General features: G+C 44.6%; 1 protein-coding gene across 3 annotated transcripts in view; it reads right to left on the bottom strand.

The window, feature by feature from the left end:
* Positions 1 to 11,068: 11,068 nt before the first annotated feature.
* Positions 11,069 to 25,224, bottom strand: part of pax1 (paired box 1) — a 43,052-nt gene continuing 28,896 nt past the window's right edge. For 2 of the 3 annotated variants that reach the window (XM_033026205.1, XM_033026209.1), the window contains one exon: positions 11,069 to 11,603. Coding sequence is in view for 2 of the 3 variants with exons in the window: in XM_033026209.1 (XP_032882100.1) it covers positions 11,569 to 11,603 (35 nt within the window). In the remaining variant the exon portion in view is untranslated. Of the gene's footprint in view, positions 11,604 to 13,613; positions 13,645 to 25,224 lie in introns of all 3 variants that reach the window. The other variant, XM_033026206.1, reaches the window with a different exon arrangement.

Raw genomic sequence — 25,224 nt, 5'->3', positions numbered from 1 at the left:
CTCCAAAGATGTACAGGTTTGTAGGTTAATTGACTTAGGTAAAAAAATCATAAATTGTCCCTAGTGTGTAGGATAGTGCTAGTGTACGAGTTGATCGCTGGTCGGCGTGGACACGGTGGGGCCCTGTTTCCACACTATATCTCTGAAGCCTAAAGTAAAGTTAAATTCCTGGTGAAGACCCACATGGCCTGCAGATCCAAAGTGTAATTTTATTGATCATTTCTTTCCAAAAGGCCTTCCTCGACTATACCAAAATCGACATGAAAGCAAGCAGGTGCTCAGGGCTTGTTCGAGTAATGTTTCAAATCAAGGAATAAGTCAACAGGATAAGGATTAAAGATTCCAAACACTGGAAAAGACTGAAAAAACTGCAGCTGTGTGGCACTGATTTTCAATCTGCTAAAACAACATTGGCTTTGTTGAATCGTTAAGCCAGCAGTGTTCAGAACAAGCAGCACCGGTAAACTGAGCAAAGCAAGTCCTGGCCTTTACTGTGGAAACGAGGAAGTTTATCGACAAGGTTAGTCTGATAAAACAACAAACCCACTGACCTGCAATAGATACCAGAGATTAAACCACCCATGGGAATTAGACATTCTGTAACTGTTAACATACTCCTGATGAAAAGAAAGATGTTTCAGATGCGTCAACCTGCAACATATCACCACTCACCAGGACCGTTAGCAATTTCTACACCCGGTACTGCAATCAAATTCGATGCAAAAGATAATTTAGACTTGATGTTGAGAAAATTCAGTGGATAATTTTTGATTAGTTTAGATATACTGAGGGGAAACAGGCCCTTCGGCCCACCGTGTCCACACCGACCAGCGATCCCCACACACTAATACTACACACACTAGGAACAATTTACATTTATACCAAGCCCATTAACCTTACAAACCTGTACGTCTTTGGAGTGTGGGAGGAAACCAAAGATCTCGGAGAAAACCCACGCGATCATGGGGAGAACGTACAAACTCCGTACAGATAGCACCCGTAGTCGGGATCGAACTTGCGACCCTGGCTGTAAGGCAGTAACTCTACTGCTGCGCCACTGTGCCGGTGCTTGATAACATGGAGCTTCTGTGTCTAAAACACTGTGTACATTAAATGATACTTTTTTGTCACATGGACAGTGAAATGCTTTGTTTTACATAAAATGAGGTAAAATTAGATAAATGAAATAAAATTACGTAAAATTAGGTAGCAGACCTCACCTAGGCAGTACACAAGTGCCGGCACGTTTTGGTGCCGACATTGTTACACAAGTTCACTGAACTGTCCGGTATACTGCCTGCCGCCATACGTGGCAACAGGCCTCCCCCCTTCCCCCCCAACCCACCAGGGGTTCCCTTTTGTTCCCACCATTGACCCTGACCTTGTGTTGTCCAGACTGCCACTATTATAATAACTACTGGCTACTATTTTGCCAGCCTAATTTTATATATGCACAATGTGGTTCAAATCTTCTGAAGAAGGGTCCTGACCCGAAACGTCAGCTATCCATGTTTTTCCAGAGATGCTGCCTGATCTATTGGGTTACTCCAGCACTTTATCGGATTGTATGCAAAAAACAACTAATTTCACTGGGACAATAACGTATAATTGAATCATTGATTTGAATTAAATCATTGAACTATTGTGTACCATGCCTTCATCTCCTCCCGACTGGACTACTGCAACTCACTTCTCCTTGGCATCAGCTCCACCTACATCAACCGACTCCAACTGGTCCAGAACGCAGCCGCCCGACTCATCACCCACACCAAATCCTGGCATCACGTCACTCCAGTCCTCAAACAACTTCACTGGCTTCCCATCTCCCACCGGATCACCTACAAAATCCTGGTCCTCACCTACAAAGCCCTCCACCATCTGGCCCCCCCATATCTCACTGTCCTCCTCTCCCCCTACCAACCATCACGGTCCCTCAGATCCACATCAGCCGGTCTCCTCTCCATCCATAAGTCCAACCTCCGCAGTTTTGGGGACAGAGTCTTCTCCAGGGCAGCTCCCAGGCTCTGGAACTCGCTCCCCCAACTGATCCGCAATTCCGTGTCCCTCACCATCTTCCAGTCCCGCCTCAAGACCCATCTCTTCACCTCTGCTTGTCCTTAGCCCCACGTCCCCCTCCCTTTTCATCTGTGCTTGAATTGCCTCATATTGTGTTTTGAATTGAATTCTGTCTTTAAATTGCGTACTAGTCATGTCTCTACTATTTATTTCATTCCGCTTACATGGTTTTTCTCTACTTGCTAAATTTTTGTAAGGTGTCCTTGAGACTCTTGAAAGGCGCCCATAAATAAAATTTATTATTATTATTATTATTTTGTGTAAACCAACATCTGCAGTACCTGATCCAAATGGCTTCCAGTGGCATGCATCTGAAATATACTTTAGTAGCTGATACACCATCTTGAAATAATCAATAGATGTAATTTTAATGTGTTCACCTCCTTACCAACACAGGTATTGAATTGATTGAAATGAATTGAATTGCACATGTGACATGTCACAGTGAAATTGTGTGATAATTGTGTCACAAAGAGAGTTGTGAGTCTGTGGAATTCTCCGCCTCAGGGGGCAGTGGAGGCAGGCTCTCTGGATACTTTCGAGAGAGAGCTAGATAGAGCTCTTGAAGACAGTTTCTTCCTAGTTGTTATCAGGCAGCTGAACCGTCCTATCAACAACTGGAGAGCGGTTCTGAGCTACCATCTACCTCACTGGAGACACTCAAATTATCTTTAATCGGACTTTATTGAACTTTATCGTGCACTAAACATTATTCCCTTTATCATGTATCTATACACTGTGGATGACTCGATTGTAATCATGTATAGTCTTTTCGCTGACTGGTTAGCATACAACAAGAGCTTTTCACCGTACCTCAGTGCATGTGACAATGAACTAAACCAAACTAAAGCAGAAGATAGACACAATATGCTGGAATAACTCAGTGGGACAGGCAGCATCTCTGAAGAGAAGGGATGGGTGACATTTCGGGTCACCCAAAACATCACCCATTCTTTCTCTCCAGAGATGCTGCTTGTCCCACTGAGTTACTCCAGCATTTTGTGTCTATCTTCAATGTAGAGTATAGACGTATTGAGAGCCATTAAGGACATTTTGATTCTGGGTGATGCCGACAACTGATATCTGATCAGCCATTGTATATTCGGTTTAAACCAGTATCTGCAGCTCATTCCTACACTAAACTAAAGCAGATGGGAGGGATTCAAACATGGCCATCCATGCGGCCTACAGGTTTTTCTGGTCATTATGTAAATATTTTCTTCAAGCAGGCCGATTCCTCGAAACCATTCATTCTTAACTTCCATTTCATGTGGCTTACATAAGATGGCCTCTTTGAGGGTTGTTCTTGAAAAGTCAACTTTAAGATAGTGGTCAAAGAGGACAGCCGTGGGAGGATAGATACAGAGCGAGCATTTGGGTTGGAGGCAAGATAAGTATCTGTGAGATTAGACAAATTGCATGACAATGAGAGATAAAAGAAGGTTGATAAACAAGAGATAAATCAACTAATTCCGTTTGAAAAAACGATTATAAAAGTGCATTACAAACAAATTTGCCAAAAGATGTCAAATAGCTCCCCCGGTTTATAAATCCAATATTCCTGGATAACTTAAAAAAAAAAGTTTTATGTAGTTCATCATTATCAAGGTTGATAGGGTGACAGAGATAACAGGTGAATTCATGGAGGTGGGGGGGAAATGGAATCGGGTGATAAGGATAAAGGTATGTACCAAGAATATCAGAGTGAATGCAAATACATATTTACCTTTTCATCAGACGTCAAATGGGGAAGTGAAGGAAGAATTGTATCACAGACAGAAATGTAGGTTTTATTTAGAAATAGCCACACATGGGGCGGCATGGTGGTGCAGTGGTAAAGTTGCTGCCTTACAGCGCTTACAGTGCCAGAGACCCGAGTTCGATATAGACTACGGGTGCTGTCTGTACAGAGTCTGTACGTTCTCCCCGTTACCTCGTGGGTTTTCGCTGAGATCTTCAGTTTCCTCCCACACTCCAAAGACATGTAGGTTAATTGGCTTGGTGTATGTGTAAATTGTCCCCAGTGTGTGTAGGATGGTGTTAATGTGCAGGGGTCGCTGGTTATTGCGGACTCAGTGGGCCGAAGGGCCTGTTTCCGCGCTGTATCTCTAAACTAAACTAAATACAAAACTAAACACAAAGGACTTGGAGCAATCAGAGGCAAAAATGCACAGATTCCAAGCAAACAGCAAGAATAATACAAGAATAGAATCTAAGAACAGGCAGGTGCATATTGAACATTAACTTGTATGGAAATGATTCATATGATAAACAAAAAATGCAAAGAATAAAACGTTAAAATAGTGTTATCATGTAAATTAGATACAGTGTCCACCATTTTGTCTCTCTGCTGTTTAATGAGATCATGGCTGGGGTGAAAGATTGCAACCTTCCCCTGTTTCGACTAATGCAATAAACTCGACGTGCACAAACGGAAGATCAAATAGAACAAGTTGTCCAACAACTTTAGGCTGTGCACGCCACACGAAAGAAGAAGAAGAAGATCATGGTTGCTTTACTATCTGATCTCCCGGTTGCCAAACACTTTAAGTCCCTTTCCCATTCCCACATGGACCTTTCTGTCCTGGGTCTCCACCAATGTCAGAATGAGGCCAAACGCAAATTGGAGGAACAGCACCTCATATTTCACTTACAACCCAGCGGTATGAATATTGATTTCTCTAACTTCAAGTAACCCTTGCAAACCCTCTCTCTCCGTCCCTCCCCCACCCAAGTCATTGTACTGGCTTCAAAGTCGTCTTGTTGAGTCTCATTGTAACTCATTTTCACCGAGACCACATCTAACAATGGTCTGTCTCCTTTATCATCGTTACTTCTTTACATACATTTAATTAATTTGTTCTACTGTATATCTCCCTACATCAGCATCTGTATCTCCCGTTTCCCTTTCCCCTACTCACAATCTGAAGAAGGGTCTCGACCCGAAACGTCACCTCTTCCTTTTCTCCAGAGATGCTTGTGTCTATCTTTGTTTGTGTTTCTATCTTTGCTTTAAACCAGCATCTACAGTTCCTTCCAACACATTACAGTCTAACTTAATCTGCCCACTTTTGCTCAATGTCCCCAAAACAAAACAAATCTATTAGTCTCAGTTTAAATGAGCAATTTAGAGAAAATAACCAAAACTTCTGGTTATTCTCTGGAAGTAAACATATTTTTTTATTTCAATCTTGAAGACGTCGCACGAACAAATATGCTTCATTCCCTGAGACTTAAACTCAACAACCCATCGGCCCGAAACGTTGCCTTTTTCCTTCACTCCATAGATGCTGCTGCACCCGCTGAGTTTCTCCAGCTTTTTTGTGTACCTTCGATTTTCGAGCATCTGCAGTTCCTTCTTAAAAACCCATGACATATGTTTCCTTGAACACATCAGATCGTGTTATGTGTTAAAAAATTTGATCAGATCATTCACAAACCTGCTAAATTGCAGTACATAACATCACGTTAGTAAGTCATCTCCCCCCATACCTTGATTCCACTTATACAATACAGAGCAATAATGACACACACAGAGATTTAGCTTGAAGTATAAAGAATACTCGCTCTTTAATTGGAACAGATTATTTTTATTCCATTTTCTTCATTTTTCATAACCTTGTCCTTTCAATATTATATCCCATTTCCTCACAAATAACACTCACAACTACAGACCAACAAGAAAATTTAAGATTCTCATAACTGCCCCGTTAATGAAAGGAGCTGACTCTTCGGTTAATCTAAAACTGAGAGTATATTGCCTCATCATCTGCCTTACAGTGCTCGAGACCCGGGTTCGATCGTGACTATGGGTGCTGCCTGTATGGGGTTTTAATGTTCTCCCAATGATCATGTGGGTATTCTCCGGGTACTCCGGTTTCCTCCCACACTCCAAAGACCAACAGGTTTGTAGGTTAATTGACTTCAATAACAGTTGCAAAATTGTCTCCAATATCTAGGATAACGTTAGTGTGCGGAGTGATTGCTGGTTAGTGCGGACTTGGTGGACCAAAGGGCCTGTTTCCGTGCTGTATCTCTAAAATCTAAAGGAAAGTTTAAAGTTATTAGAGTCATAGTCATAGAGTGATACAGAATGGAAACGGACTCTTCGGCCCAACTTGTCCACACCTACCAACATGTCCCAGCTACACTATTTCCACCTGCCCATATCCACTATTTTGGCCCATGTCCCTCCAAACCTGTCCTATCCAGGACCTATAAAGTTATTAGTTCATCATATTGTTGTCATTTATACACTCTTATTCTGTGGAAATGTCCTCCTTTGTATCTGGGCCTTCACTTGAAATGTGCTTTGTTGGTTTTAGTTTAGAGATACAGCCATACAGCGATACAGCGCGGAAGCAGGCCCTTCGGCCCACCGGGTCCGTGCCGACCAGCGATCCCTGCACATTAACACTATCGTACACCCACTAGGGACAATTTTCACATTTACCAAGCCAATTAACCTACATACCTGTACATCTTTGGAATGTGGGAGGAAACCGAAGGTCTCGGAGAAAACCCAAGCAGGTCACGAGGAGAACGTACAAACTTCGTACAGACAGCAATCGTAATCGGGATCGAACCCGGGTTCTCCGGTGCCGCATTCGCTGTAAGGCAGCACCTCTACTGCTGCGCCACCGTGACTTTGGGTCAATGTGGCTTTGGGAGGTTGTGAGGTTGTGAAAGATGCTGTACGAGTCTTTTCCTAGCGGCAGTTCCCATTACAGCGGCCAGTAATTGGATGGAGGTTACTGGACGCTGCACATTCAAACCAAGTGGTCATAAAATGGCTGCTGTTCCTGCGTTACGACCACATAATGTCACATGTGTCAGTGATAGAGGAAAGCTTTTCCTTCTGTGCTCTTCTAAAATAATATCACCATAATTAGGTGAAACTTTGAAAAGCTTCAAAGCCTGAAAAGATATAAAATTAAAATATGAGCGGCTAGATCACATCTGCACCAAATAAACAAATAGATTGGGAGCAGGTTATGGCCATAAACCTGTTGAGAGTTCCTGCTCTCATCCCTCTAAAGGAAAGCTGACTGCACATAATTGTTTATTAAAACTCCCAAAGGGGCCTTTTGGGGAGCTTTCATAATGGCAGTCTTCTTGCCTAGCTGAGCCAAGAGCCGCCATGGGGGGTGATCTGTCGGGGACTGAGAAGAAGATGCAAGAAGACTCATGCTCGTTGCCTTCTTGAAGATGTACAACATCTACACTGATCCTTTGAAATCTCCAGCCCGTTCATCAGTTCATGTGGATGGAGCAGAATTAGGCCATTCGGCCCATCAAGTTTACTCGGCCATGCAATCATGGCTAATCTATCTCTCCCTCTCAACCCCATTCTACTGCCTTCTCCCCATAACCCCTGCCACCCGTACTAATCTAGAATCTATCTACTTCTGCCTTAAAAATATCCATTGACTTGGCCTCCACAGCCTTCTGTGACAATGAATTCCACAGATGCACCACCCTCTGGCTAAATAAATTACTCCTCATCTGCTTCGTAAAGGAACTTGGGTCCTTTTATTCCGAGGCTATGACCTCTAGTCCTAGACACTCCCATGAGTGGAAACATCCTCTCCATATCCACTCTATCCAAGCCTATTCAAAGTGCTGAAAGAGCATTCAGGATGATATTGAGTGCCTGTGTCCTTCAATGAGGACCACATAGAAGCCCTGCATAAGCAGTGAGACGAGGGCACCATCTCACGAGTTAGCCACCTCCCTGCCCCATCGGGCATCCACAGTCCTGTCTGTATAAGGGTTTGCAATGCCCACATTGCCTCATCCATCACCTCAGAAGCCTCAGAACCAGAGTGGAAGCAAGATCATAGTTTTAAAGTGAAAGGGCAAAGTTTCCAGGATATGTGGGGGGCAGGTTTATTTACCCAGAGTGTGGTGGGTGCCTGGAACATGCACCCTGTGGTGATGGTGACAGCAGATACGATTGCGGTGTTAAAGAGGCTTTTAGATCGGCATATAAATATGCAGGGAATGGAGGGACATGGATCATGTGCAAGCAAATGAGGCGATCTTTGCATTATGTTCAACACAGACTGTGGGTGGAAAGGTCTGTTCCTGTGCGGTATTTTAGACTATACACTGGAGTGACCTGATACTTCGGAAGCCGCCGTTTCGGAACTCCAGGCCGCTGAGAGTGTGCTTCCGACGCCGGAGTTCCATCATTCCGGCGAGAGGGCCTGAAACATCGGGCCGCCGTAGCGGCGACTCCAGAGGCCTCAATTAGGTCCTGACCACAGGTGAACATGGAGGAAGAGGACTGAACTTTGCTGCCTTCCCTCACAGTGGGAAACGTTGATCCCGCTGTGGGGGGATGATTTTATGTTTAATGTTAAAATCTATAATGTGTTTATTTTATTGGTGTGCTGCAATGGCAACTCAAATTTCACTACACCAATTGGTGTTTGTGACAATAAATGTCCTTTGTCATTTGTCCTTTGAGATGCAGCTTGGAAACAGGCCCTTCGGCCTAGTGAGTCTGCGCCAGCCTTCGATCACCCCATACACTAGCACTATCGAACACACTCTGGGCTATTTACAATTTACTTGAAGCCATTTAACCGACAATCCTGCACGTCTTTGGAGTGTGAGAGGTAACCGGAGCACCTGGAGAAAACCCACCCAGTCACAGGAAGAACATACAAACTCCATATAGACAGCACCCGCAGTCAGGATCGAACCCGCGTCTCTGGCACTCTATGGCAGCAACTCTACCGCTGTGCCACCGTGCCGCCCTGTACTTCTCTATGCTCTATGTTCTAAATCATCAGTTCTGATGGATTGCTGAAAAGGAATATCCTCTTAAATCTCTGTACTGTACTTTCAATAGAGGTTGGCAGCCTTTATTTGATGAATAAACAGCAAACATCGCTTTAATAATTTGTTCATAATTTGTTCATGTCGGATAATTTCTCCAATCTTAAGTAATACCCCCTCTCTTTCCCCAATCCCGCACTCCTACCCCATTGCACACACATTTCCATCATCATCACCCACCATCCTACTCATCATAATTCTTTCCCATTCTCCATACACTCATCTCCCATCACCGAATCCCATATTTCCCCTTTATCCCCCACCTTTCCCCTCCTCCCTGTCGCCTTCCACCCTTATCCCTCCCTCCGGCTTTATACCTCACTTCCTTATCTGACACGCATTGGCTTATTTCCACCTCCAGCCACTGTCATTTATTCCACCCATCTACCAGTCACCTCCCCCCCCCCCCCCATCTGTATCCACCTATCACTTGCCAAGCTTTGCCCCACCCCCACTTCTCTTTTCCAGCTTTCTCCCTTACTCCATCAGTCTGAAGAAGGGTCCCAACCCAAAACGTCATCTGTCCATTACTTCCACAGATGCCGCCTGACCCACTGAGTTCTTCCAACACTTTGATTTTTGCGCAAGGTATCAGTGTCTGCAGTCTCTTGTGTTCTCATGTTACATTATTAACTGTCGATAAAACAATTTACTACAATCCATGATTGAATAAAATCTGGTATTTTATTTAATGTTCACTTTACATAACAACAATCTTACAAAGTTGCTTCTGCACAGCAGTAAGACAAAAATAAGAACTGAAAATGGCAAGAACTGAAAATGGCAGAGCAAGTTTTAGTTTATAGAGTTCGGAGACAACCAGCATGGGAAACAGGTGCTTCGGCCCATCGAGTCCACATCGACCATTGGTCACCTATTCACACTAGTTCTATGTTATTCAACTTCCTCATCCATTCCTTGTACCCGAGGGGCAATTTTACAGAGGCCAATGAACTTACAAACCTGCACGACCTTGATACGTGGGAGGATAGGGAGGAATTTAAAAGATTGAGGGGGGATCTTATAGAAACTTACAAAATTCTTAAGGGGTTGGACAGGCTAGATGCAGGAAGATTGTTCCCGATGTTGGGGAAGTCCAGAACAAGGGGTCATAGTTTAAGGATAAGGGGGAAATCTTTTAGGACAGAGATGAAAAAAACATTTTTCACACAGAGAGTGGTGAATCTCTGGAATTCTCTGCCACAGAAGGTAGTTGAGGCCAGTTCATTGGCTATATTTAAGAGGGAGTTAAATGTGGCCCTTGTGGCTAAAGGGGTCAGGGGGTATGGAGAGAAGGCAGGTACAGGATACTGAGTTGGATGATCAGCCATGATCATATTGAATGGCGGTGCAGGCTCGAAGGGCCAAATGGCCTACTCCTGCACCTATTTTCTATGTTTCTATGTTTCTATGAAACCAGAGCCCCTCGACGAAACCCACGCAGTCACAGGGAGAACGTGCAAACTCCACACAGACAGCACCCGAGGTCAGGATTGAACCCTGGTCTCTAGTGTTGTGAGGCAGCAGCTCTACCAGCTGCGCCTCTGTGCCACCCCATCACTTTCTGGAATGATCAGAGCGATACAGCAACAGTGTATTCCTTTGATCTCTAGAAATGATTTTCCAAAAGTTTCGCATAATAAGGGAGTCGGTCCAGAATCTATGATTTAGTGGAATTGGATCAACCGCAAAGATAAAAATCAGATAGCGTGGGAATGAAATGCAGATGCAGGATCATACTGAAGATGGACACAAAGTGCTGGAGTAACTCAGCAAATCCGGCAGCATAGCTGGAGAAAAAGGATGTGTGACCTTTCGGGTCGGGACCCTTCTTCAGACTCAGATTAATCCAAAGGGTCTGAATGTGTACTTGGAGCAGAAACTGCCTTTTTAATTTGCAGGCTCTAGATAAGGCATTTTGCAATGTATAAAATAAAAATGCTGTAAATTCCCCACAGATTAGGCAGCATCTGGGGAAAGAGTAACAGAGCAATTATAATGGTTCTATGTCCTTGCTAACATTCACTCAGATGCTAATGCTTTCCTCTTAATGATGTTAGACAAATCACCCGGAATATCTTCTGTCTTCTGCAGAATCAGAGAATAAGGCATTTTGAAACATTCAAAAACAATTATCTTTTCTTTTAATTTTAATTTTTTTTTACCATAAATAAAACACCCTTAAAGAAGTTTAAATGCAGTCAACATTTTTTTAAAAATCAAGATTAATTAACATTTACGAAAGATAGACACAAAATGCTGGAGTAACTCAGGCAGGCAACCAGACAGGCAGAATCTCTGAAGAGAGAAGGAATGGGTGACGTTTCGGGTCGAGACCCTTCTTCGTACCATTTGGCATTTACCAAAGTTCTTCACAACCATTGAAATCTGTAGCAGGGCAATCTCAACACCTGGTCCGACGGCAAGTTGCAGGTGTAACTCGACACAGGATGTTCATGCAGGTTCCTCACAGCAAGTGGTGGGGAATTGCCACAACAAGAGGCTCCAGGCAAACGCAAGCATCCAAGCCCTCTGAATGAGCAGACCTCCCAACCTCTGGACCGTCGTGGAGACACAGGTGTCCAGACACAGACGTCTTTCGCTGGTGCATGGGGAGACGTTAACAGTTTTCCTTCGAGATCCCAGTCATTGCTTCAAACGAAACTGCAGATGCTGGAAATCTAAAATGAAAAAAACAGAAAAATGCTGGGAATATTCAGCAAGTCGGCAAGGAGGCGCATCGGTAGAGATGCTACCTTCCAGCTCCAGAGACACGGGTTCGATCCTGACCTCAGGTGCTTTGCTGTACTGGGTTTGTACGTTCACCCCGTGACCTGCGTGGGTTTTCCCCGGGTGCTCCGGTTTCCTCCCACACTCCAAAGACGTACAGGTTGGTAGGTTGATTGGAAATTGTGCCTAGTGTGTGTAGGATAGTGTTAATGTGCTGGGATCGCCGGTCGATTCGGACACGGTGGGCGGAAGGGCCTGTGTCCGCGCTGCATCCCTAATCTAAACTAAACTAAAGGTCAGGCAGCATCTGCGAGAAGAGAAGCAGAGTTAACATTTCGGGTGGATGCCCCTTTCCAAAGCTTGTTAAGCTGCAGGAAGGCCAGGATAAGGGGGATGTCTGAGTGGATAAAATTGCATCATAGAGTGAAAACCACTTGTTTTTAGCCATGAAGCATGTTTCTTAAACTGTGAAAACCACCACTTTGATCACGGATGGTCACTGCCAAGCCAACTGTCCAGTTCCTTGCCTTAGGTGTTAACAAGGTTGAGGACAACACTATGCACCACTGAGGACCTGCAGCCAGCACATCTGTGGTAACCCTGCACGCCCACCCTCAGGGGTCTTGATCGAGTGCTGCTTACCATTTACATTGTTCTATGTACCTTTTCACATCTCTCGGTTCCCTCTCCCTTGACTCTCGGTCTGAAGAAGGGTCTCGACCCGAAACGTCACCTACCCCTTTTCTCCAGAGATGCTGCCTGACATGCTGAGTTACTCCGGATTTTTGTGTCGATCTTCGGTGTAACCAGCTGTTCCTTCCTATACGTTTTTCTTTGCTCTGGTTGGCGTTACTGCGTCAACCCAGTGTTGGGTTCCCGACCAGCTTATTTAGCCAATATAGCCGTCTCACCACTTACATGATACGACGAGACGTTTCCTGCAGGGACCACGGCTTGCTTCATGCTAAAACCCTATCGCAGTTACGTGTGGCCTACGGCATAAACTGCAGCCACCCCCTTTAGTTTGTGTTTCCACTCTTCAACCGATCCGATTCATTCACTGGCCAAAAACCTTGTTTACAACCTGTCCCCGTGCTTGATTATTAATGATGTCAGAGGTTATGGGGAGAGGGCAGGAACTTGGAGTTGAGAGGGAAAGATAGATCAGCCATGATTGAATGGTGGAGTAGACTTTATGGGCCTAATGGATAATTCTGCTCCTAGAACATTATGAGGTTATGAACAAGCTCGTATCCACATACCCGTCTAAATGTCTCTTAAACCTTATAATTGTACCCACCTCTAGACTTTACTTTAGACTTTAGAAATACGGTCTGCAAACAGTCCCTTCGGCCGACCAGCGATCATTCCTATACACTAGCACTATCCTACATACTAGGGACAATTTTACCAAACACAATTAACCTACAAACATGTATAGTATGTCTTTGGTAGACAAAAATGCTGGAGAATCTCAGCGGGTGAGGCAGTATCTATGGAGGAAGGAAATAGGCAACGTTTCGGGTCGAAACCCTTCTTCAGACCCGAAACGTTGCCTATTCCCTTCGCTCCATAGATGCTGCCTCACCCGCTGAGTTTCTCCAGCATTTTTGTCTACCTTCGATGTTCCAGCATCTGCAGTTCCTTCTTAAACATACAGTACGTCTTTGGAGTGTGGGAGGAAATCGTGGCACCCGGAGAAAACCCACTAGGTCACAGGGAGAAGGTGCGAACAGTCCGTACAGACAGCATCAATCGTCAAGATCGAACCCGGTTCTCTGTCATTGTCAGGCAGCAACTCTACCACTGCAACATGTTCCAAATTCTGTTCCTTTACTTATGAATAAACGTAAAGGATGTCAAATAGTGGTTAATAGATTTATCCTCCATTGATGAAATGACAGAGGTTAGCGAAAAATGTTCGAAGCAACCATGCACGTGCAAAATTGTTTGATTTGTACCTTTGAACACCATAGGACCTCATTTTCGTGACTGTGTGTAAAAAACATAGCCTAGAATTAGACCCAGATGTATCTGTTTCATCTATGCAAATAACAGATACAAGCCATTTTGCATTTGATTTAAAAACAGTAGCAACTGTTACCTGCTGAAATCCCACCCATTGGAAAATTTGACTGAATACTTTGGGGTTGACCTTATATATAGAAACATAGAAACATAGAAAATAGGTGCAGGATTAGGACATTTGGCCCTTCGAGCCAGCACCGCCGTTCAATATGATCATGGCTGATCATCCTAAATCAGTACCCCGTTCCTGCTTTCTCCCCAAATCCCTTGATTCCGTCAGCTCTAAGAGCAATATCTAACTCTCTCTTGAATACATCCAGTGAATTGGACTCCACTGCCTTCTGTGGCAGAGAATTCCACAGATTTGCAGCTCTCTGGGTGACAACGTTTTTCCTCATACTTAAACTGTGACCCCTGGTTCTGGACTCCCCCAACATCGGGAACATTTTTACTGTGTTTTCCTGAACATTTGTGGTATTTTCGGGGCTTCATTCATGCATCGTTATTGTTATCATAAACTTCCTCAACTTTTATCAATTTATGAGAACATTAATATGCATGCCGCAACCTTTGCTTCCAACCCCTGTAGAATGAAAAGCACAACAGTCAACCAGACCACAAGGAGACATGAATTAATGGGTTCCATCTCGGATTTTGATGTGTTCCGTCTGTGTTTCCAGAGTTTTGCCTGCTTCGCCCAGCATTGCTTTGTCTCCTAACGCATACAACATTTAGACTTTAGACATACAGCGCAGAAACAGGCCCTTCAGCCCAACGAGTCCGTGCCGACCAGCGGAACTATCCTACACACGAGGGATAATTTACAATTTTACTGAAGCCAATTAGCCTACAAACCTGTACGTCTTTGGAGTGTGGGAGGAAACCAGATGACCCGGAGAAAACTGTACAGACAGTACACAAAGTCAAGACCAAACCTGGGTCTCCATCGCTGTAAGGCAGCGATTCTACCACTGCGCCACTGTGCTGCCCCTAAAGCTAGAATACCTCCTTCAATTGTTGACCCACTGAGACATGGGATCCCATAAGAGGATACCAACCAATTGCGCAAAAGGTCATAGTCATAGTCATACAGCGTGGAAACAGGCCCTTCGGCCCTACTTGCCCACACTGGCCAACATGTCCCGTCTGCACTAGTCCCATATGCTTGTATTTGGCCCATATACCTCTAAACGTGTCCTATCCATGTACATGTCTAAATTGTTTTAAACATTGCAATAGCAGAGTCACAGTCATACAGGCCCTTGCTCAACTTGTCCATGGTTTGGTGTTGTTCATTATTATTGTCATGTGTACTGAGATATAGTAAATATAGTTCCGTCTAAAGAAGAGTCTCGAACCGAAACGTCACCCATTCCTTCTCTCCGGAGATGCCGCCTGTCCCGCTGACTATCTCCAGCATTTTGTGTCTACCTGGTGAAATAAATTGTTTGCTTGCTATCCAGGCAAATCATTCGACACGCTGTGTAATAATGACCAATACCCATCTATGCTAGTCCCATTACCTGCATTTGCCGCATATACCACAAAGCCTTTCCTACCCATGTCCCTGTCCAAATATTCCTTATATCTCCAAACTCTGAAGTCTAACCTCTAAAGACTCACCCCAGTTTTTACCACTGACTTACAAAGGAGGGCAAACGGGTACCGCATCCCCTTTGATGTCTCATTTTCACGCCTTACACTTCCTTATCTCTGTGTCTCCCTCTCCCCTGACTATCAGTCTGAAGAAACGCCTCTACCCAAAACGTCACCCATTCGTACTATCCAGAGATGCTGCCTTTTCCGCTGAATTACTCCAGCATTTTGTGTCTATCTTCAATGTAAACCAGCATCTGCAGTTGCTTCCGACACAAGCTTCAAATTAACCTACCGACCCGCACAACATTGAGATATTGTAAGAGATTGCAGCACCCAGGGGGGAACCCGTCTCCACCCGAAAAGTCACCTGTTCCTTTTTTCCAGAGATGCTGTCTGACCCGTTGAGTTACTCCAGCTTTTTGTGTCTATCTTCGGTTCAAAGCAGCATCTGCGGTTCCTTCATACGCACCAGATTACTAGAGTTGCGAAGCAGCAGCTCTCTCAACTACAACTCTGAATTAGGACACTCTGGCGGGAGCAGAGGGAAATGTACCCACACTCAGAGAAGACATGAGCTCCAGCTAGTCCAGAGTTTTAATTTCCTTTATACCACCGAATAGTGGCTGCCATGGAAGGAATTCCTTAAGGCTGTGATCAACTGCCACGAGTTAGTGGGCAATTAGTTCTTTATCTTTCATCAAGTCAGAGGATTGTGGAGTCTTTGTCATTGAGTTCATTTCTAAATATTGACAGTATTGGGGGCCTTTGTGCAGGGAAAAGGTCCTGTCAAAATATTTGAAACAAAGAATTGCAGTTGCTGGTTAATGCACAAAAGGACACAAAGTGCTGGAGTAACTCAGCAGGTCGGGCAGCACATTGCCATAGAGTCATGGAGTGATACAGTGTGGAAATAGGCCCTTCAGCCCAGCTTGCCCACGCAAGCAAACATGTACCAGCTACACTAGTCCCACCTGCCTGCTTTTGGCCCATATCCCCCCCCAAACCTGTCCTATCCGTGTACCAGTCTAACTGTGGGATAGTCCCAGCCTCAACTACCTCCTCTGGCAGATCGTTCCATACACCCACCACCCTTTGTGTGGAAAAAATTACCCCTTAGATTCCTATTAAATCTTTTCCCCTTCACCTTAAGCTATATCTCCCGGTTAACGATTCACCTACTCTGGGCAAGACATTCTGTGCATCTACCCGATCTATACCTCTCATAATCTTGTACATCTCTGGGGAACATGGATAGGTGATGTTTCAGAATGATACACTTCTTCAGCCTAAAGAAGGGTCTCAACCTGAAACGTCACCTATCCATGTTCTCCAGAGATGCTGCCTGACCTGCTGTGTTACTCCAGCACTTTGTGTTATTTAGAGGCAAAATATTGACTGGTTCAGTGTAACCAGGCGAACATCCTTCACTTGTCGCGGTTTCCTGTGGAGTCGTGGAGTCATAAAGCACAGAAACAAGACCTTCAGCTCACCGTTCCATGTTATATTCTTAGGCAAGTATGTTTTAAGGCGAAATGTTCATCGACCCATGACTGAGTGTTAACATGAAGTGCAGCACTCATTCAATGCACCAGCTACATCTGAAATCTAACTGCCGGTGCAACTCAGTGGGTCACCAGCATGTATGGAAAGAAACGGACAAGCAACATTGCGGGTCGGGACCCTTCCTAGTACATCTAATGTCCATTTTCCTCCACAGATGCTGCTTGACCCATTGAGTTCCTCCAGCAGTTTGTTTCCAGAATCTGCAGCCTCATGTGTCGACATGCTTGTGCAGCACCAATTTAATTTATTTTGTATCTGCTGCAAACTATTACAGCAGCACAGCATAAGAAAAGGTGTATAGATCAGGCTAATGTCAATAATTCATAATCGACTCAAAACCCACAAAGACTGTATGCTATAAGTTGTGTAATCATACAGTAATTCCAAAGTAAATATCTGATGCATTGCAGGGGGATTAACAACCTGTTTAGCTTTATAATTCAATAACAGTGCGGAAAAAGGCATACAGTTTAGTTTATTGTCACGTGTACCGAGGTACAGTGAAAAGCTTTTTGTTGCATGCTATCCAGTCAGCAGAAAGACAATACGAGCCATTTACAGTGTATAGGTACATGATAAAGGAATAACGTTTATTGCAAGGTAAAGCCAGCAAAGTCCAATCAAGGATAGTCCGAGGGCCACCAGTGAGGTACAGTCAATAGTAGTTCAGGACGGGTCTCTGGTTGTGGTAGGATGATTCAGTTGCCTGATAGCAGCTGGGAAGAAACTTTCCCTGAATGAGGAAAAACTTCTTCATCCAGAGAGTTGAGAATCTGTGGAATTCTCTTCCGCAGAAGACAGTGGAGGCCAATTCACTGGATGCATTCAAGAGAGAGTTAGATTTAGCTCTTATGGCTAAAGGAATCAAGGGATATGTGGAATGGCCTACTCCTGCACCTATTTTTCTATGTTTCGAATCTGGAGGTGTGTGTTTTCACACTGATATATATTTTGGCCGATGGGGAACGGGAGAATAGGGAGTGGCCAGGGTGCGACTTGTCCTTGATTATGCTTGTTAGCCAGATATGTGTAATACCTCCACCATCTTCTGCAATTAAACACCCAGGTTGCCCTGGCACCCCCCCCCCCCCCCCCCCCAAGCCCACAATCTCTTGAACCAACAGGCAAAGTGCTGGAGGAACTCAGTGGGTCAGGTAGCATCTGACGCAGGCAGCACTCGATAGAAACAAAGAACTGCCGATGCTGGTTCATTAACATCCCAGCTTCCCCTTCCCTGCACAACCCCACAATCCATCTGAAAAAGGGTCTTGACCCAACAGGTCACCCTATCCATGTTTCCAGATATGGTGCCTGACCCACTGAGTTACTCCAGCACTTTTTAGGCAGTACTCCATGTTTCGCTCAAGATGTCAGCATCTGCAGTTTATCGTGTATCCATCTCTTCTATCAAGCAGGTATCAACACAAACGATTACCACATCATCTTGTTCCTCTTCGAATCACAAACCATCCTGGCTTAGAAATATGTTGACAACGCTTGGTCATCACTGGATATAAATCCTGAAACCTCTATTTCACAGCAGTGCAGGTAAACCATAAAGCCATAAGGCTTCGGTGCAGATTTAGGCCATTCAGTCCATTAAGTCTACTCTGCCATTTAGTCGTGGTTGATCTATCTCTCCCTCTCAAACCCATTCTCAATATCAATCAATCAATATTTATTACATGTCATTTGATCCTCAGTGAGGCTCAAACGAAACTCCGTTTCCACAGCCATACAAGCAAAGACAATTTCCTACAGACATACACACAGTTCAATTCACAGAAACATCCATCACAGTGGACCCACTGTGATGGAAGGCAAAGTCTTTTCTCTCCCCTGTTCTCACTTCTCTCCCGATGTCCAAGCCCCAGGCGGGCGATGATAAGTCCCACGGCCACTCCTAGGCCGCGCGGGGCGATGCACGGCCCCTCTCCCGGTCTAAATGTCACAAAGGTGGAGCCCCCGGCAGGCATTCGAATGTCCCACGGCCATGAAGCCTCGCCGGGCGATGTGCGGCCCCGCTCCGGGTCGCTCCAACCCCGCGACACGGACTAGAGAAGTCGCGTTGCGGGAGCTCCGGAAAGCGGTCTCTCCACCCGGACCCGCGAGCTCCCGATACCCCGACAGTCCACCGGACCTGCGGCTGCAGCTGGAGCCTCCGAGCTACGTGGTCGGGCCGCAGCAGCGAGTCACCACCGCTCCCCACGCTCCGAGGCCAGCCAGCCCCACGATGGTGAGTCTGCAGCACCGCAGGCACCGTGACTGGAGCCTCCAGGTCGTTCAGGCTGGAGGCCGCTCCACGGTGCCAGGCCCCAACGACAACGGAGACCCGACAGGGAAAAGGCCAGGTCTCCCAGACAGGGAAGATACTTTTACAAAGTTTCCCCTACCCCCACATATACACAGTCAAAAACTACATTCAACGAGACAAAAAATAAAAAAAAGACAGACAGGCTGCAGGGGCCACTGCAACAGTGAGTCGCGCCACCACAAGACTCCTGCCTTCTCCCTGTAACCTTTCAGGCCCTTACTAATCAAGAACCTATTGATCTGAAGGGCGGCATGGTGGAGCAGCGGTAGAGTTGTTGCCTTACAATACCAGAGACCGGGGTTCAATCCTGACCATGGGTGTTGTGTTTACGGAGTTTGTATGTTCTCCCTCTGACCGTGTGGGTTTTCTCCGAGTGCTCCGTTTTCCTCCCACACTCCAAAGACGTACAGGTTTCTAGGTTACTTGGCTCGGTAAAAATTGTGAATTGTCCTTGGCATGTAGTATAGTGCTAGTGTACAAGGTGATCTCTGGTCAGTGTGGACTCCGGTTTCCGCACTGTATCTCTAAACTACACTAAACTAATCTCAGCTTTAAAAATACCCAATTTCAAGAAGGCAAGGTCATCACCAGCTTCTCAAGGACAATGATCAAGGATACTTCTCAAGGATATTTAATAAATATTGCCCCTTGCCAGTTCAATGGTTCTTTATCATCACATGTGCACTTTTTGCAAAACTCGCACATGCATAAGTCACCATATTTTGGCACCATTTACAAAAGAAAAAGTCCCAAGTCAAAAGTCAAAAGTCCGGTCTACATGCTGGTGTGGGTAAACCCAGGTAACCTTCAGACTGCTGCAGGGCCTCCTCCGTTGACTGACTGAGCCTTCGAACCAACGTCCCTCTCTTTGGGATGTCCATGTTCGGAAAAATAAAGACAATACATATTGCTTGCCGTTTGAGATTATGTAAAACTGAAGCAAGTGCTCCCAGGAGGAATGCTTCAGTGCTATAATCACAACATGCACTGAGTGTTGGTATCAGTTGACGGTATCTGGGACTCGCAGCTGAAGATTTGATGCTTTGTTCTTTCATTCAGTTCACTGCTTGCCACGCTGAAACTTCAGAAACACCAGTGGGATAATCAGCACGAGATCGCTGTGTAAAAGAGACTCCAATTTTCACCTTTCGTGACAAGCAAGGAAGCATAATCAAACATATCTCCCCAAATCTCATCTGAAGTAACTTGCTATCCTTAAGGTGCAAAAGTAAGCAAATGCAGAGATGGATTCAGAGGATGTCTTCAACAATGTCTCCGTGTCCCTAAGAGCATTATATATCCAATTCAGTGCAGTCACTGTTGTAATTTTGAAAACCTGGTGTCCAATTTGCACACAGCGAGATCTCACAATGAGCAACGAATTTGTAGTCTAGTTTAGAGATACAGCGCGGAAACAGGCCCTTCGGCCCACCGTGTCCTCACTGACCAACGATCACGCCCGTACACGAGCACTATTTTACACGCTAGTGAAATTTACAATATTTACCAAAGCTAAATCAGCCTATAAACCTGCACATCTTTGGAGTGCGGAAGGAAACTGGAGTATCTGGAGAAAATCCACTCGGTCACAGGGAGAACGTACAAACTCCGCACAGACAGCACCCGTAGTCAGGATTGAACCCGGATGACTGTCGCTGTAAGGCAGCAGGGCCTGTTTCCACGCTGTATCTCTAAAGTAAAGGGACTGCCAAATTCAAACTCACATCTCTATTCTGCAAGTAACTTTAAAATAATTATTTTATCGGCTGCTCATAAATAACCTATAAATATTGGTTTTGCATTTAATACAATGACTCTATTCAAAGTAATATATTTTCATTACTCTACCTTTCACTCCTAAAGTTCTTAAGATCAGATTTTTTTAATTAACATCATTCATTCATCTATTTTTTAACTTTCCTGTAGAAAGCTACTAATTTCATAGAGATTTCATAAAACATTCTATGAAAAGCTTTCTTTTGGAATTTTTTTTATCACAGAGGTTTTCTTTCTTAGCTATTTCTTTATCGATGAACTTTCTAAGGAGCATCACACATTTGATTGATTAAAATGCAGTTGTTTGTTTTCCGGTGGGGAAATCAGGCAAAGGTGTCTATGTCACGTGGTCTCTGGCCTTCCTGGGTCCTGTTGCTTCCTTCTCCAACAGGGAACCTTAGCAATGATTCCACTAGGTCTTGCCCTTCCACCTCGTTTAAACATGAAACCCCTACTACCCCCCAGTTATACACAACTCCTTATGGCCCCTCCTCTCTAAACCACCATCATCCCCCCTCAATACCTTGCCTAAACCTCCACCCACCCCTCTGTCCCCCTCTGACCCTAACCCTCACTCTTGTCATGTTTTCACCACCCCCCCCCCCCCCCATGACCTCCCTCTCTCTGGCTTCAACAGAATCCTCAAAAAAATATAAGCCGTCTAAAGAAGGCTTCCAACCCGAAACGTCACCTATCTCTTTTTTTCTCCAGAGATATTGCCTGTTCTGCAGAGTTACTCCAGCATTTTGCATCTATCTTCATTATAAACCATCATCTGCAGTTCCTTCCTACACACGTTAGGCAGAGTTGTTTTGTGCCTTAATTATTTGACTCCAATCACACTACCATTTGTGTTGCCTTTCATGCCTTACACAATTTATAGAACAACCACCTTTTTAGTAGACTTTATAAGCAGCAATGCTTGGAGAAGTTATTATAATTTGCTGTCAATAATCAATGTTATAAAGCACATTTATTAAAAATTTCTTTGCAACCACAGTTTGCAGAGTTACTAAATTTGCACTGAAAAACCTAATTTAAAAAAATGCAAAATTGCTGCAGAATTGGCTCTTTTTAAAAAGTAAAATCTAATGTAAAATTCAAGCTCTTACAAAGACTTAAAGGAACACTTTTACTCTGTCGAAATGCCACATTTATTGAAGTTGTGATAAAAACAGAAAATGAGATGGCACAGTGTCGTAGTGTTAGAGCTTCTGTCTTACAGCACCAGAGACCGGTATTCGATCCTGACCATGGGTGCTATCTGTATGGAGTTTATACATCCTCCCTGTGACAACATGGGTTTTCTCTGGGTGATCTGGCTTTCGCACAACACTTCAAAGAAGACAAGGTCTGTACGTTAATTGGCTTCAGTAAAATTGTGAAGTTGTCCCTAGAGTGTGGGATGGTGTCAGTGTGTGGGGATCGCTGGTCGGTGCCGAATCGGTAGGCCGAAGGGCCTGTTTCCCTATATCTCTATAGTATAAAGTCTGAAGAACACAGTGGAAGATATCACCATATCAGGCAGCTACTGTGGTAAGAGAAAGGGAGGTAACGTTTCAGGTTGAAGATGGTTTGTAAGAACAGGTAGAGCAAATCGTTAGATTTAAGTTGCAGACCTGGAATAGGAGGGATGGCTAGGTCACAAGGTCACAAGATTTGTTGTGGTGGTAAGTTTTTGTTGACGCTATCTGGCTGATATGGAAATGAAGGTTAGAAGGAGAGAGAACACAAATAATGAATATGTGGAAAGAGTGAAATATAGATTTGTGGGAATTACCCAGCAGATCAAGTGGTGTGAGTGGAGACAGAAAAAAAGGATTCAGTATTACAGTGAGATAACCTGCAATAGTTTAGTTTAATTTAGAGATACAGCACGGAAACCTCAACCTCGGCCTGTAGCTCGGAGCCTCTAGTGCTGGCAGTATCATCGTAAATCCCTGCAGACGTATCTCTGAAGTCTAAAGCCTGCAGGAAGAGGCTGTCATTATCCAATTTGGCCTACATGTGACTCCAGACACAAGACAGTGGATTAATTGTTGTACGTCGTGGAGGTCAACGGGAACAATGAGGGGAGAGGATGAAACACCAGCCTCACACCCCAGAAAATCAATGAAACAGAACAAAGCTTTAGCGAGTCCACAGCCTTTTTTGCCCACATTTCCTCTCCCATGCTGAGCTCCATCACAAGAACAGCCAGCCTTTCAGCATCAAGTCCCTGATGTCAGTTTCCAGATTTCCGCTTCTGTGTGCGCTGGAGCCAAAGTTGCCATCAGTAACATCTGGGGATGCTGACAATGCTGTTACTTTTACCGGCAATCCCCTGAACATCTGGGCCACATTGCCATTCCAGCAAAGGTTTCAGTTTGTAGACTCCAGCCTGAATTCCCACCCTGCTGAAATATGGTCCTGCACATTGTTCTGTGTGTGACCAGATCCACATTTCAAGAGCCAGTTCTGCAATTCCATTCCCGAACAAGACATTATCTGGAATATAATTATGAGTACATTGGATGATTGGAAGTACATAGGTTCACGAGATTGATCCCTGGGATGGCGGGACTGTCATATGAGGAAAGATTGAAAAGACTAGGCTTATATTCAATGGAGTTTAGAAGGATGAGGGGTAGGAATCTTATATAAACATATAAAATTATAAAAGGACTGAACAAGCTAGATGCAGGAAAAATGTTCCCAATGTTGGGCGAGTCCAGAACCAGGGGCCACAGTCTTAGAATAAAGGGGAGGTCATTTAAGACTGAGGTGAGAAAAAAACTTTTTCACCCAGAGAGTTGTGAATTTATGGAATTCCCTGCCACAGAGGGCAGTGGAGGCCAAGTCACTGGATGGATTTAAGAGAGAGTTAGATAGAGCGCTAGGGACTAGTGGAGTCAAGGGATATGGGGAGAAGGCAGGCACGGGTTATTGATAGGGGATGATCAGCCATGGTGCTGGCTCGAAGGGCCGAATGGCCTCCTCCTGCACCTATTTTCTATGTTCTATGATAAATTAAACCTGGAAATTAACTTTCTGGAATAGGAAAGTGAAATTACAATAATAACAATAGATGAAATCTTTTCGTCTGGACAAATGAGTCTAGAACTACTGAGCACTGGGCAGTACAGTGGCGCAGCTGGTAGAGCTGCTGTCTCACAGCATCAGAGACTTTGGTTCAATCCTGACTATAGGCGTCATGTGTGCAGAGTTTGCACCTTCGCTCTGTGACCGTGGTTTCGTCCGGGTGCTACGGCTCCTTCCCACATCCCAAACACGAGTGGATTGTAGGTTAATTGGCCCTCTGTGAATTGCCCCTGGAGTGGATGTTAATGAGGGGATAGCATCGAACTAGTGTTAATGGGTGATCGCTAGTCGATGTGGATTAAGTGGGCTGAAGGGCCTGTTTCTGAGCTGCATCTTTTCATCAAGCACAGTTTCAAGGTCAGAGGGAAGAAATTTAAAGGAGATCTGAGGGGTACATTTTTCACATAAAAGTTGGTCAATATCTGGAACAGAGGAGGCGATGGGGATAGATACAATTACAATGCTTAAAAGCTGCTTTAGCTTGGATGGGAATGGCATAGAACGATAAGGCCTAAGGCAGATAAATGGGATTGTCGAACAAATGCATTATATTCAGCATGGACGAATTGGGCTAAAAGGGCCCTTTTTGGTGATGTATCTTTCTATGATTCCATAATTGTATGAACGTAATAACTGAACATAAATTAAAAAGTATGACCCTGTCTAAAGAAAGCTCTCAAATGCATCTTCAATTTCTTCAACGAAGATGAAAATGGTATCATGGTTGTTTAGATTTAATGATAAAACTAGCGTAATTATTTTTTGTCAATGTTCACAACTATTTTGGTGGCAGGGTGGTGCAGCGGTCGGGTTTCAGCACCCGATACCCAGGTTCCATCCCAACTATGGGTGCTGTCTGTGTGGAGTTTGTACGTTCTCCCCGTGACCGCATTGGTTTTCTCCAGGAGCTCCAGTTTCATCCCACATTCCAGAGGTGTACAGGTTAATTGCCTTCGGTAAGAGTTGTAAATTGTCCCTAATGTGTGGGAAAATGCTAGTGCAGGGGATGATTGTTGGTCAATGGGGACTCGGTGGGCCAAACGGCATGTTTCCCTGCTGTATCTCGAAACTAAACTATTTTTTAAAGCTTCTTGAAAATTGTACACAGAAAGTGATGGGTGCCTGAAGCGCGTTGCCAGAGGTGGTGGTGGAGGCAGATACGATAGTGGCGTTTAAGAGGCTTTTAGAAAGGCACATGGATATGCAAGGAA

This window comes from Amblyraja radiata, chromosome 8 (genome assembly GCF_010909765.2).
Source record: "Amblyraja radiata isolate CabotCenter1 chromosome 8, sAmbRad1.1.pri, whole genome shotgun sequence".
Lineage (NCBI taxonomy): Eukaryota > Metazoa > Chordata > Chondrichthyes > Rajiformes > Rajidae > Amblyraja > Amblyraja radiata.
This window is presented reverse-complemented; position numbering and strand designations above follow the sequence as displayed.